Source organism: Bos javanicus, chromosome 8 (assembly GCF_032452875.1).
Source record: "Bos javanicus breed banteng chromosome 8, ARS-OSU_banteng_1.0, whole genome shotgun sequence".
NCBI classification, from domain to species: Eukaryota; Metazoa; Chordata; class Mammalia; order Artiodactyla; family Bovidae; genus Bos; species Bos javanicus.
The window spans coordinates 23183979-23199197 of record NC_083875.1 but is presented as its reverse complement, the minus strand read 5'-3'; the positions used below and the strand labels follow the sequence as shown (position 1 = coordinate 23199197).

The 15219-nt window shown below is 42.9% G+C and overlaps 1 protein-coding gene and 1 pseudogene across 1 annotated transcript; both read left to right on the top strand.

Moving 5' to 3' along the window:
• Positions 1–1143: 1143 nt before the first annotated feature.
• LOC133252503 (interferon tau-3) lies at positions 1144–2507 on the top strand. Its single transcript, XM_061425147.1, has one exon. It carries the CDS (start codon positions 1578–1580, stop codon positions 2163–2165), a length of 588 nt encoding a protein of 195 aa, XP_061281131.1. The 5' UTR covers positions 1144–1577; the 3' UTR covers positions 2166–2507.
• A 10817-nt stretch (positions 2508–13324) lies between these two features.
• Positions 13325–14724, top strand: LOC133252499 (interferon tau-like; annotated as a pseudogene).
• The last annotated feature ends 495 nt before the right edge of the window (positions 14725–15219 follow it).

The window sequence follows — 15219 nt, the reverse complement described above, 5'->3', positions numbered from 1 at the left end:
TGCAGAGGACAGCGTGAGAAATGCTGGGCTGGAAGAAGCACAAGCTGGATTCAAGAATCCTGGGAGAAATATCAATAACCTCAGATATGCAGATGACACCAACCCTTATGGCAGAAAGTGAAGAGGAACTAAAAAGCCTCTTGATGAAAGTGAAGAGGAGAGTGAAAACGTTGGCTTAAAGCTCAACATTCAGAAAATGAATATCATGGCATCTGGTCCCATCACTTCATGGGAAATAGATGGGGAAACAGTGTCAGACTTTATTTTTTGGGGCTCCAAAATCACTGCAGATGGTGATTGCAGCCATGAAATTAAAAGACGCTTACTCCTTGGAAGGAAAGTTATGACCAACCCAGATAGCATAGTAAAAAGCAGAGACATTACTTGGCCAATAAAAGTCCGTCTAGTCAAGGCTATGGTTTTTCCTGTGGTCATGTATGGATTTGAGTGTTGGATTGTGAAGAAAGCTGAGCGCCAAAGAATTGATGCTTTTGAACTGCGGTGTTGGAGAAGACTCTTGAGAGTTTCTTGGACTACAAGGAGATCCAAGTCCATCCTAAAGGAGATCAGTCTTGGGTGTTCTTTGGAAGGACTGATGCCAAAGCTGAAACTCCAATACTTTGGCCACCACATGTGAAGAGTTGACTCACTGGAAAAGACTCTGATGCTGGGAGGGATTGGGAGCAGGAGGAAAAGGGGACAACAGAGGATGAGATGGCTGGATGGCATCACCGACTTGATGCACGTGAGGTTGGGTGAACTCTGGGAGTTGGTGATGGACAAGGAGGCCTAGTGTGCTGCAATTCATGGGGTCACAAAATTGGGACACGACTGAGAGACTGAACTGAACTGAGCCCACAGGTGTATTCCCCCTCCCTGAGCGCCCTGGAGGGCTGGAAACTCTTGATGACTGTGTCATCCTGGTTTACTGATATGGCGGGAAATACTTCACTCTCGGCATCTTGTGGCCCCAGTGAAATGTAATCTCAGGAACCTGAATGAATGTTCTCAAAAGAACAGAAACAACTGAGTAGTTCATTCACCCTTAATTACAAGCTTATCCTCTGTGAGACAGAAAAGAAAATACAAACATCAATATGGCCTGAGTGACTCTGCATTTCTATGTGTAAGATAAGGAGGGAAAAATGCAGTTAAGAATCAACGGAAAATTATATTCCTGAGATAAGATAAACAAAAGGAATGTTTATATATATTATACCTAAATTTGTACATAATAACTATGTACACATCTATAAGTCTTTGCATACTTACATAACTTCAGCCTTTATTTAGTTTCTCATTTAATTGATATACATTTACATTGACAAACCCAAATTTTATTGGGAAAATTAAACTTCTACTGTAAAAATTAAGAGTTTAGATTGACTACACTTCCTAGGTCAAATAGAAAATATCTAACTGAAAACACAAACAGGAAGTGAGAGAGAAATTTTCGGATAATGAGTACCGTCTTCCCTATTTAAAAGCCTTGCTTAGAACGATCATCATCAGAGAACCTACCTGAAGGTTCACCCAGACCCCATCTCAGCCAGCCCAGCAGCAGCCACATCTTCCCCATGGCCTTCGTGCTCTCTCTACTGATGGCCCTGGTGCTGGTCAGCTACGGCCCGGGACGATCTCTGGGTTGTTACCTGTCTGAGGACCACATGCTAGGTGCCAGGGAGAACCTCAGGCTCCTGGCCCAAATGAACAGACTCTCTCCTCATCCCTGTCTGCAGGACAGAAAAGACTTTGGTCTTCCTCAGGAGATGGTGGAGGGCAACCAGCTCCAGAAGGATCAGGCTATCTCTGTGCTCCACGAGATGCTCCAGCAGTGCTTCAACCTCTTCCACATAGAGCACTCGTCTGCTGCCTGGAACACCACCCTCCTGGAGCAGCTCTGCACTGGGCTCCAACAGCAGCTGGAGGACCTGGACGCCTGCCTGGGCCCAGTGATGGGAGAGAAGGACTCTGACATGGGAAGGATGGGCCCCATTCTGACTGTGAAGAAGTACTTCCAGGACATCCATGTCTACCTGAAAGAAAAGGAATACAATGACTGCGCCTGGGAAATCATCAGAGTGGAGATGATGAGAGCCCTCTCTTCATCAACCAGCTTGCAAGAAAGGTTAAGAAAGATGGGTGGAGATCTGAACTCACTTTGAGATGACTCTCGCTGACTAAGATGCCACATCACCTTCGTACACTCACCTGTGTTCATTTCAGAAGACTCTGATTTCTGCTTCAGCCACCGAATTCATTGAATTACTTTAGCCGATACTTTGTCAGCAGTAATAAGCAAGTAGATATAAAAGTACTCAGCTGTAGGGGCATGAGTCCTTAAGTGATGCCTGCCCTGATGTTATCTGTTGTTGATTTATGTATTCCTTCTTGCATCTAACATACTTAAAATGTTAGGAAATTTGTAAAGTTACATTTCATTTGTACATCTATTAAAATTTCTAAAACATGTTTACCATTTTGTGTTATTAAATTTGTCCTTTGTTCTATTTATTAAATCAAAGAAAATGAGTTTCTTTACTCAGAAACTTTATTATTATTATTATTATTAAAACTTTATTAAAGAATGGGTGGTTACATTTGTTTATTCATTCATTCCATTCATATTATGCATATACATTGAGTACCTACGTGACAGACTGTGTAATTCTCACCAAGGAATACAAGTGAATAAAGCAAATGTAGTTCCTACTGCATGGAAACTCTCAGTCTTTCAGAGAAGAGGACATAAAAACAGTATTATTTTATTTCAATTATACTAAGGACTGCAAAGAGAAGTAAAGGAAAAGAATGTCCTCACACAGGAGGTTTTAGGTCCAAATGATGCTGAAAAGACAAATAATATTATATATCTTTCTAAACTGCCTCAGGGCTTCCCTGGTAACTCAGCTAGTAAAGAATGCGCCTGCAGAACTGAAGACCCCTGTTCGATTCCTGGTTCAGGAAGCTCCCTTTTAGAAGGGATGGGCTATCTAACCACTCAAGTATTCTTGGGCTTCCCTGGTGGTTCAGTTGGTAAAGAATCTGTGTGCAATGCCGGAGACCTGGGTTGGCAAGATCCCCTGGAGGAGGGTTAAGCAACCCACTCCAGTATTCTTGTCTGGAAAATCCCCATGGCCAGAGGAGCCTGGAGGGCTGTAGCCCATGGGTTCCCAAAGAGTGCAACACAATGAGGCACACGGCACAGAAAGGCAATGAGTTCTCTTAACTTAGTTTCAAGTTACCAAAATCCAGGGTGACGTTCTTAGATAGATGTTACCTAAACATAATTATATCTATAGTTTACCTAAAAGCACTTTTTTCTCCTTACTCTTAAAAATCACAGATGATTAGTTCCAGAGAGCCCAGGTAGATCATTTACATGGCAAAGGCACAAGAGAAATACCAATTCCTTCCAGAAAGCTGGCTTAACCAATTACAAAAGGCTCACTTTGAAACAGTAGCAGAGCTAGCAGAGGCCATTGTTCTCCAGATCTCTGGGCAGCCCCCATTCAACAAGGACAGCCGCCGAAAGGCTGCATGTCCTAGTGGACAGCCACCCAGGGATTTCCCTGCTGCTGCTGGGATTCCCTCTGCAATTCTTGGGCACCATATGGTAGTGGATGGCCACCTCAGGAGTACCCTACAGCTTGGGGATTACAGCCAGCAACTTTTGGGCCCCCTCGGTTAGTGGACAGCCACCTCAGGATCATCCAGCAACTTTTGGGCCCCACATGCTAGTGGATGCCCCCAATAACTTTCCATCCCCCCATCCTTTATCTTGGCACTCACAGGAGTTTCTCCCAATCCTGCCTGTCACCAATTGTTGGGTTGTACCCTGCAGGCTTACAAGAGCTATATTTGCCCAGCTTCGAGACCAAAGAAAGAATCTCCCGTCAAGAACAGAGACAGGGATACTTTAATGGATGGGAGGCGCTCACATGTCTGAAGCAAGGTCCTGGAGCAACAACCCCACCATGAGTGGTGCACTGGGGGTGGGAAGTACTAATACATGGTGACAGACTTCATTCTGAGAGCAATGGAGGGGTGGGGAGTAGAGGGTGGGGAAGTGGGGAATGGGGAAAGAGGGAGAGGCACGTGGGTGAGGAGAGTGCTGGTCCTAGGGGTGAGATCAGGTGGGCTCATTAGTTATCATGGAAAGCAGTAGAGGGACACGCTCCTCACCACCCCTTTGATAAAAAAGATCAAATTTGGGGCCTGGGACAGGTACAGAGAAAAGCCAGTCATGTGCATAGGGTGTACTGGTGGGGCAGGATATGTACAGAGAGTAAGAGAACAGTCATCCTGAGTGGCCTGACCATACATATATACCTTAATTTAAAAAATACTTTACTGCTAAATTTCACCATTGATCAACTGGACCTTCAAAATGTTTTGTTGGTGAACATTTGAACTATCCTGAGAATTACTGCAGTGTGGCACAAAGACAGTGAGTGTGCAAGGGCTGTTGAAAGTGGCATTGATAGACTTGCTTGACATGGGGTTGTCAGAAACCTTCAATGTATAAAAAATGCAATTACTGGGAAATGGGATAAAACAAAGTATGCCAGTACTTCCTCACAGTGTGGCAATTCCCAGTATGCTCCCCAGATTCACTGGTCCTTCCCCTGCACCAGCCATTCATACAGCTCTTTCCTGTTTGTGGTTCTGGCCACCGATTTTCCCTTAAGAGTGCAAAGCATAGTCACTCAGTCGTGCCAACTCTTTGCCACCCCATGAACCACAGCCCACCAGGCTCCTCTGTCCATGGGATTCTCCAGGCAGAATACTGGAGTGGATTGCCATTTCCTTCTCCAGGGAACCTTCCCCACCCAGGGATCAAACCTGGGTCTCCCACATTGGAGGCAGATTCTTTACTGTCTGAGCCACAAGGGAAGCCCTGACAGTGCAAAGCTACCACTTACAAGTTTGAGGGAAAGTTCTAGGCTTTTAAGAAACTGTTAAATAAGTGGTTATTGTTTTTCTTGAGATGAATATTTTTGGGAATGAATGTCCTTGTTACAAGAGCTCAAGGAGGACCTTTCCTGGAAAGAACTGACACCAATAACTTGAAAAAGCCTGCTTCCTAAGCTTTTGTATTTTAGAGAGGAAAATACTCCCAGCTTCAGGCAGGACATGTCTTGGCCTAAGGAAGCTGCATGGAGAGAAAGGTCAGGATGTGTTTCTTGCTTCCAGGCTGCTTATCTGGCCAAGGTTGCACATTCATCATTTGCTTTACCTACTTTAACACCCTTGAGCCTTGACCATGGCATTCTGGCTAGGAAAATACAAGGGAAATCAGCGGAAATAGCTCCTGTTTGAAGGTGCATTAACTCTTTCCTAAAATGTACATTGTCAGTTCCTTGACTTCAGTTGAAAATTCTCAATGTCCCTTTGAATAATAACTGCACTTGCATCCTTTCCACCTTGAGTCAGTAGTATGAGAGAGAAGTCACTCAGTTGTGTCCGACTTATGTGATCTCATGGACTGTAGCCTCCGAGGCTCCTCTGTCCATGGGATTCTCCAAGCAGAATACTGGAGTGGGTTGCCATTTCCTTCTCCAGGGGATCTTCCCATCCCAGGTATCAAACTGGCATCTCCTATATTGTAGGCAGATGCCTTTACCATCTGAGCCATCAGGGAAGTCTATAAGAGAGCACACAGAAACAAATAAGGGGATTTCAGAGAATACAATTGTTTCCAACCATAACCTGTGGTGTACCTACTTGAGTCCAATTGAGAACTAGTAAGGTAATGGCATACTGTAAATGAGGAAGTTAACCTGGAAGAGAGAGAGTGTGTGTGTGTGTATGGGTTTACTGATCAAGCAGCGGGGAAGGGCTTCAATATAGACTAGATCTCTCAAATCTCTGCTTCAGGTTACAGACTTCATCTTTAGATTGCTTCTCTGCAATTAATGGATGAGAGGGCTGACAGCTTACAGTAAAGGATGTCGGATATCTGATCTCAAAAGAAGATTTAGCTTTGGGACCGGGGACCAGGCTTGATCACTCAAGAGCTTTTGTATAGCAGGGTTTTATTAAACCATAAAAAGGGACAGAGAAAGCTTCTGACATAGACATCAGAAGGGGGACGGACAGAGCCCCGCTCACTAGCCTTAGTGAGGGAGCTATATACTTTTTAAATTGGTTATTACAATAAATGAAAAGAAAGTCTCAAGGTTTACAGATCTTACTAGATCCACTCCCACAATATACATTTTAAGATAATGGGATAAGAACTAACAATAGAAAGATCTTATCACACCCACTCCTATAATGTACATCTCAAGATAAGTCAGCAGGTTCTTGCTAAGGAGAAACACATCCTCGAGCAAGATACCTTGTTCTATTAACTAAGACAAAGCGATCATGAAAAAAAGTTTATTTTTTTCTCCTCCTTGAGAACTCCAGACCCTATATCCTCCTGGAGAGTGCCAGACCCCTCTCTCGTCCTTGGGGACCCCAGACTTCTTATCAATCTGCCTAGGAACTGACACTCTCAGACAGCTCTAATTTCTAGGTTAAATACATGTCAGTTGCTCACTTGAGTACAACCCAGTTGCAACTCCATGGACTGTATCCTTTTCATACTGTTCATGTGATTCTCAAGGCAAGAATACTGAAGTGGTTTGCCATTCCCTTCTCCAGTGGACCACATTTGTCACTTACAACCAACCTAGACAGCATATTAAAAAGCAGAGGCATCACTATGTCAACAAAGGTCCATCTAGTCAAGGCTATGGTTTCTCCAGTAGTCACGTATGGATGTGAGAGTTGGACCATAAAGAAAGCTGAGCACTGAAGAATCGATGCTTTTCAACTGTGGTGTTGGAGAAGACTCTTGAGAGTCCCACTGAATGCAAAGAGATCCAACCAGTCCATCCTAAAGGAAATCTGTCCTGAATATTCATTGGAAGGACTGATGCTGAAGCTCAAACTCCAATACTTTGGCTACCTGATGTGAAGAACTGATGCTTTGAAAACATCCTGATGCTGGGGAACAACGAAGGTGGGACAAGAAGGGGGTGACAGAAGATGAGATGGCTGGATGACTTTACCGACTCAATGGACATGAGTTTGAGTAAGTTCTGGGAGTTGGGGATGGACAGGGAGGCCTGGCGTGCTACAGTCCATGGGGTTACAAGACTAAGACACGTCTGAGCAACTGAACTGAAATGGACTGTACCCCACAGGCTCTCGGTCCATGGAATTCTCCAGGCAAGAAAACTGGAGTGGATTGTCATTTCCTTCTCCTGTATATTAAGTAAGTTTTGAGTTATTTTCTCTCTTCCTTCAACACTTTGGGGACACTCTGGGGGGCAAGACTACGTGGATATTTTTGGACTCATCTGGCTGTCTTTGTGGGGCTTCCCAGGTGGCACTGGTGCTAAAGAACCCACCTGCCACTGTAGGAGACATAAGAGACCTGGGTTTGATCCCTGGGTCGGGAAGATCCCCTGGAGAAGGAAATGGAATCCCACTCCAGTATTCTTGCCTGGAGAATCCCATAGACAAGGATGTTCACTGGGTCCTAAAGAGTCAGACATGACTGAAGCGACTTTGCTCGCACACCAGCTTGTCTTTGTGACTGTTTAACATCCTTTAAATACTACAATTCTTCCACTGTTTGGCTGAGCTTTTTTTAGATTTAACTTGCACTTTGCCATTTGTCAGCAGAAATGTCACTTATCTTTCTTCACTTTCATGACATTCAGAGAGAGAGAGAGAGAGAGAGAGAGAGAAATATGTTTTATTTTGCCCACAAACACTACTGTTTTGCTTTCTAGGCAAGATCAAATGAGAGACAAAATATCCAGTCTTGAAAATCACAGAAAATGTGGTGAAGCCCCTCTGCCATTCTTTTATTTCCCTTTGTGTTAACCCTAGGATGAAATGGAACGTAAGCCAGGAGGAGAGAGACAAACATCGACCAGCAAATCACTATAGAATTATAAGTTCTTAAATCTTTTGTTGTTATTTAAATTTAAAACCAAACATCATGAGTAAGTAATGAAGCAAGGCTATTTCTCCCTGACACAGCCTGGCCTCATGGGTCCACATTCTCAGCACAAAACAGAGATGGATACACAAGTCAGCCCATTCGGATGTACCCCATGAACAACTAAAGGTCACTGGTTTCTGTGATACAAGCTTCTAAGAATATATAACACCACCTCTGAATTCCCTATAGCCAACTCAGAAATTCTGAGGAAAACAAATGTTCAACAGTTTAAACAGAAGGTTTGAATAATAGAAGCTGTAGTGGCAAAATAGAAATTGCCTACTAAAGATGTAACTATTACAATTGGATAATGCCTCCACCTAAGTAGTATTCTTACCTGGAAAATCCCATAGACATAAGAGTCTGGAGGACTACAGTCCATAGGGACGCAAAGAATCAGACACAACTGAGCGACTAACACGCACACACATAGACAAAAACACACTTTAGCTCTCAGCATCTTGGTTGCTGACCCTTGATACCAGGGGACACAGGTCAGAAGAGGAGGTCACCACTGAGAACTCGGGTCCTTCACAGAAACACTCCAGGGAGAGGGTGGGGATCCTGGAAGATGAATGATTTTGCAGAGAAAGAGACAGGCCCCTCCATAGTAGATCCTGAACTTCTCAGGATGAGGTAAGCCTACCCTCACGAGTGAGTGTCAGAGAGTTTGGGCAAAGGACACTGTCATTCAGACGAATCATGCTATTAGAGGTGAAAACTACCTTGTGAGTGAGGCAGTGTTGGAAATATAATTTATTATCTTGGTTTAGAATCTTCACATTTAAGTGCACAGGAAAGAAACAGGATTCCTGGTCGGGGTATTAGCACAGCCTGTCGAGGACTATGCTGCTGCTGCTGCTAAGTCACTTCAGTCGTGTCCAACACTGTGCAACCTCATAGACGGCAGCCCACCAGGCTCTGACATCCCTAGGATTCTCCAGGCAAGAACACTGGAGTGGGTTGCCATTTCCTTCTCCAGTACATAAAAGTGAAAAGTGAAAGTGAAGTTGCTCAGTCGTGTCCGACTCCTAGTGACCCCATGCACTGCAGCCTACCAGGCTCCTCTGTCCACAGGATTTGCCAGGCAAGAGTACTGGAGTGGGTTGCCATTGGACTATAGATCTAGTATAAAAAAATGGTGGAAAGAAACAGTGATGTCTAGTATGTTATTGCTGACTATCAACTTGAAGAAAAGTGCCACAACCTAAATGTTGAGAGTTATGTTTTATTTGGTGGGAATTCAGGAGACAGTATTTCAAGTCACCCTGAGAGAAGTGCTCCAAGGAGCTGGGGGGTGGGGGGAGAGGGGGAGTCAGGTTGTATAGAAGGTTGCAGTACGGGCAGGTAGTCTGAACCTCAAAAGTATTTTTGTGAAGTAGAAAAAACCAGATATCTCAAGTAAAGGAATTTAGCACTTTGCTATGTATGGGAAGATGCAAGAGTGTGTGCTCACTGAAATCATTCTTTTCATGCATCTCACCTATCCTGGGGCCATGAGCCTTGCATTTTTCACATCCTGAGTTCCCTTGGGCTCACCTTAGGGAGTGGCTCCAATCTGATAGCTGTCAGACCAGGGGTATATTCCTCCTTCCTGAGCACCCTGGAGGGCTGGAAACTGATGACTTTGTCATCCTGGTTTACTGATATGGCAGGAAACACTCCATTTCTCATGACCTGTGGTCCCAGTGAAATGTAACCTCAGGAACCTGAATGAATGTCCTCAAAAGAGCAGAAACAACTGATTAGCTCATGCACTCATAATTACAAGCCTCTGCTCTGATTAAAACAGTAAACAAAATACAGAAATCTAGAGGGGCTGAGGGACTCTGACCTCCTATGTATAAGGTAAGGAGAGAAAAATGCAGTACAGAGTCCAGGAAAAATTTTCTTCTTGACACAAAGAAAAGGAATCTTTATATGTATTAAAATGTGTACATAAGTATGTACATGTGTATAAGTCTTTACATCCCTTCATAACCTCAGCCTTTAACTAGTTTCTTATTTATTTGATATCCGTTTGGAGTGACAAATCCAAAGTTTAGTGGGAAAACAAAACACTTATTGTTAAAATTATAAGAATAGATTGATTACATTTTCTGGGTCAAATAGAAAGTGTCTAAATGAAAACACAAAATGGATGTGAGAGAGAAAATTCATGACACTGAGTCCTGTCTTCCCTATTTAAAGCCTTGCTTTAGATTTATTATTCCCTTTGATAATAACTGCACTGGCATCCCTTCCACATTGTCTCATTGTAAAATAGAACACAGCCACAAACAAAGGGATTTCAGAGAAGACAACTGTTGGCAACGAGTAGCCTGGGGTGTTCCTATTTGGGTAGAATTGAGAACTATTAAGGTAATCCAATTTTAATTCAGGAATTAACAAGGATGTGTCCATGAGTGTATGCGTGCATGTGTGCATGGGTATGCCTGCATGTGTGCACGTGTGTTTGCTCAACGAGTCGGGAGGGTTTCAATTTAGCCTAGATCTATCAAATCTCTGCCTAATTTACAGGCTTGTCTTTAGTTTGCTTCTCTCCAAATGACAAATGAGAGGGCGCTCTAATTCGTTTCTTGAATAAGTTTTATTCCATTTCTTTCTTCCTTCAACACATTGGGGCCCCTTTTGGGGGCAAGAATACATATACAATTTTTGGTCTCACCTGGCCATCTTTGTGGAGGCTTCCCAGGTGACATCAGTGGTAAAGAACTTGCCTGCCAATCCAGGAGACATAAGAGTCCACGGTTTAACCCCTGGGACGGGAAGATAATTGGAGGAGGAAATAGCAACCCACTCAGGCATTCTTGCCTGGAGAATCCCATGGACAGTGGAGCCTGTCCACAGGGTCACAAAGTCAGACATGACTGAAGCAACTTAGCACATGCACATGGCTGTCTTTGAGACTGTTTGACAACTTTCAAATATTATGTTTCCTTCCATTTTTTCGTTGACCTTTCTTCAACTTACACTTGCCATACTGTCAGCAAAAAAGACATTTGTCTATATTCTCTTTCATGACATTCAAAATTATTTTTGTTTTATTTTTGTCCACAAACAACTATCAAGTTTTGCCTTCCAGGAAAGTTGACATGAAAAACAAAACAATCTCTAGTGTTGAAAATCACAGAAAATATGGTGAGGCCCCTCTGCCATTCTTTTCCTTCCTTTTGTATTAACCCTAGGATGAAATGTTTAGGAATGCAGTAGGAGAGACAAACTAGCCAGGAAATCAATATGCAAAAAATAAGTTCTTAAATGTTTTCTTGCTGTTCTTTAAATATAAAACAAAACATCATGAGTAAGTAAAGAAACAAGGCTATTTCTCCCTGACACAGCCTGGGCCTCACTGCTCTGCATTCTGACCACAAGACAGAGATGCATCGAAAAGTCAGCCCAACAGAAGGAGGTAGACTGAATGAACAACTGAAGGGCACTGATTTCTGTGACAGAAGCTTTCAACACTACATAACACCATCAATTAATTCCATATAGCCAACTCAGAAATTCTGAGCAAAACAAATCTTGAACTCTTTAAGTAAAAGAATTGAACGATAAAAGCTATAGTGGCAAAATAAAAATTGTCTACCAAAGGTGTAACAATTGCCATTGGATAATGCCTCCACCTACTTAGATCTCCACACTTTAGGTCTCAGCATCTGAGGGCTGCTAACACTTGATACCTGGGGACACGGAGCAGAAGAAAAGGAGGTCATCACTGAGAACTCCCCTCCTTCACACAAACATGCACTGGGAGAGGGTGGGGATCCTGGAAGATGAATGATTTTGCAAACAAAGAGACAAGTCCTTCCACAGTAGAATTCTGAAGTTCTCAGGATGTGGTTAGCCAGCCCTCACGGGTGAGGCCCAGAGAGGTTGGGTTGAGGACACTGTCATTCCAGAGGAAAAGTGCTACTGGAGGTGATAACCACCTTGTGAGTGAGGTGGTGCTGGAAAGACAATTAATTACCTTGGAATTAGAATCTTCAGACCTACATGCACCAGAAAAGAAGCAGGGTTCCTGGTGGGGATATTGGCACAGCCAGTGCAAGACTATAAAAGTGAAAGGGAAGTCTCTCAGTCATGTCTGACTCTTTGCAATCCCAAGCACTGTAGCCTACTAGGTTCCTCCGTACATGGGCTTTTCTAGGCAAGAATGCTAGAGTAGGTTGCCATTTCTTTCTCCAATAGATCTACCATAAAAAGCAGGTTGAAAGAAACCATCATGTCTTGTTTATTGTTCCTGACTGTTGATCTGGAGCCTATTATACACAGTGAAGTAAGTCAGAAAGAAAAACACCAATACAATATATTAATGCATATATATGGAATTTAGAAACACGGTAACGATGACCCTATATGTGAGACAGCAAAAGAGACACAGATGAAAAGAACAGAATTTTGGACTCCGTGTGAGAAGGTGAGGGTGGGATAATTTGAGAGAATAGCGTTGAAATATGTAATTTACCATATGTGAAGTAGATCACCAGTCCAGGTGCAATGAATGGGACACAGTGCTCAGGGCTGGTGCGCTGGGACCACACTCAGGGATGGGACAGGGAGGGAGGTGGGAGGGGAGTTCAGGATGGGGACACATGTACATCCATGGGTGATTCATGTCAATGTATGACAAAAACCACTACAATATTGTAAAGTAATTAGCTTCCAATTAAATAAGTTAATTTAAAAAATAAAGAAATAGTGACAACCTAAAAGTTGACAGTTATGCTTTATTTAGTGGGAATTCAGAAGACAGTATCTCAAGTCACCCTGAGGGAATTGCTCCAAGGAGCTGAGGGGAAGAGACAGGTTATATAGGGGTTTGCAAGAAAGGGGAGGTAGTCTGAACATCAAAGTAGTTTTGTGAATTAAAGAAAACCAGCTATCTCAAGTTAAGGAATTTAGCACTTTTCCTTTGTATGGGAGGAGGCAAGTGTCTGGGCTCACTGACAACATTCCTTTCCTGAATCTCAGCTCTTCTGGGGCATCTTTCCTTGCATTTTCTTGCATCTTGCATTTTTTCACTTCCTGAGTTGCCTTGGGCTCACCTTAGGGAGTAGCTGCAATTTGGTAGCTGTCAGCCCACAGGTGTATTCCCCCTTCCTGAGCGCCCTGGAGGGCTGGAAACTCTTGAGGACTGTGTCATCCTAGTTTACTGATATGGCAGGAGATATTCCACTCCTCAAGATCTTGTGGCCCCAGTGAAATGTAATCTCAGGAACCTGAATGAATGTTCTCAAAAGAACAGAACAACTGAGTAGTTCATTCACTCTTTTTTTTTTTTTTTTCATTCACTCTTAATTACAAGCCTCTGCTCTGTGAAACAGAAAACAAACTACAGAAACCAATATGGCCTGAGTGACTCTGAATTCCTATGAGTAAAATAAGGGGAGGGGGGAAATGCACTTAAGAATCAAGGAAAAATTTTGTTTTGACATAGCATGAACAAAAGGAATGTTTATATATATTATACTTAAATGTATACATAAGTATGTATACCTCTATAAGTCTTTACATACTTACATAATTTCAGCCTTTCTTTAATTTCTCATTTAACTGATATACATTTGCTTTGACAAATCCAAATTTTATTGGGAAAATTAACCTTCTACCATAAAAATTAAGAGTTTAGATTGACTACATTTTCTAGGTCAAATAGAAAATATTCTAAATGAAAACACACAGGGCAAGTGAGACAGAAATTTAAGACAATGAGTACTGTCTTCCCTACTTAAAAGCCTTGCTTAGAAAGATTATCATCAGACACCCTACCTCCAAGGTTCCACCAGACGCCATCTCAGCCAGCTGAGCAGCAGCCTCATCTTCCCCATGGATTTCGTGCTCTCTCTACTGATGGCCCTGGTGCTGGTCAGCTACAGCCCGGGAGGATCTCTGGGCTGTGATCTGTCTCAGAACCACGTGCTTGTTGGCAGGCAGAACCTCAGCCTCCTGGCCCGAATGAGCAGACTCTCCCCTCACTCCTGTCTGTAGGACAGAAAAGGCTTCGGTTTTCCCCAGCAGATGGTGGAGGGTGACCAGCTCCAGGAGGCCCAGGCCATTTCTGTGCTCCACGAGATGCTCCAGCAGAGCTTCAACCTCTTCCACACAGAGTGCTCATCTGCTGCCTGGAACACCACCCTCCTGGAGCAGCTCCGCTTGGACTCCAACAGCAACTGGATGACCTTGAGGCCTGCCTGGGTCAGGTGGTGGCACAGGAAGACTACTCTGCCCTGGGAAGGATAAGCCTCACTCTGCCCTTGAAGAGGTACCTCCACGGAATCCATGTCTACCTGAAAGAGAAAGAATACAGTGACTGCACCTGGGAAATCGTCAAGAGTGGAGATGATGGAGCCCTCACTTCATCAAGCAGCTTGTAAAAAAGGTTAAGAAAGATGGATGGAGATCTCAACTCAGCTTGAGATGACTCTCACCGACAAAGATGCAACATCACCCTCGTACACTCACCTGTGTTCATTTCAGTCAACTGATTTCTGCTTTAGCCACCAAATTCATTGTATTACTTTAGCCGATACTTTGTCAGTAGTAATAAAAAGTAGATATAAAAGTATTTAGCTGTAGGGGCATGAGTCCTAAAGTCATGCCGGCCCTGATGTTATCGTTGCTGATTGACTTATTCCTTTCTGCACCTAATATACTTAAAATATTTCTAAAATTACAATTCCTCTATACATCATATTAAAATTTCTAAAACATGTTTACCATTTCATGTTATTAATTTGGTACTTTGTTCTATTTATTAAATTCTTATGAAAGAAAATGAGTTTCTTTACTCAAAAATTAAATCCAAACCTCCATTTAACATTTTATCAAACAATGCATGGTTACATTTTTTTATTCAGTCATTCCATTCATATTATACATATATATTGAGTCCCTAAGTGACAGACTGTGTAATTCTCACCAAGGAATACAAGTGAATAAAGCAAATGTAGTTCCTACTGCATGGAAACTCTCAGTCTTTCAGAGAAGAGGACATAAAAACAGTATTATTTTATTTCAATTATACTAAAGACTGCAAAGAGAAGTAAAGGAAAGAATGTTCTCACATGGGAAGCATTAGGTACATATGATACTGGAATGACAAATAATATTATATATCTTTCTAAGCTGCCTGCAGGGCTTCCCTGATAGCTCAGCTGGTAAAGAATCCACCTGCAGAGCAGGAGACCCTGGTTCAATTCCTGGGTCAG

Coding starts and splice junctions, on each gene's coding strand:
- LOC133252503 (XM_061425147.1), top strand. CDS start 1,578: ATGGCCTTCGTGCTCTCTCTACTGATGGCCCTGGTGCTGGTCAGCTAC.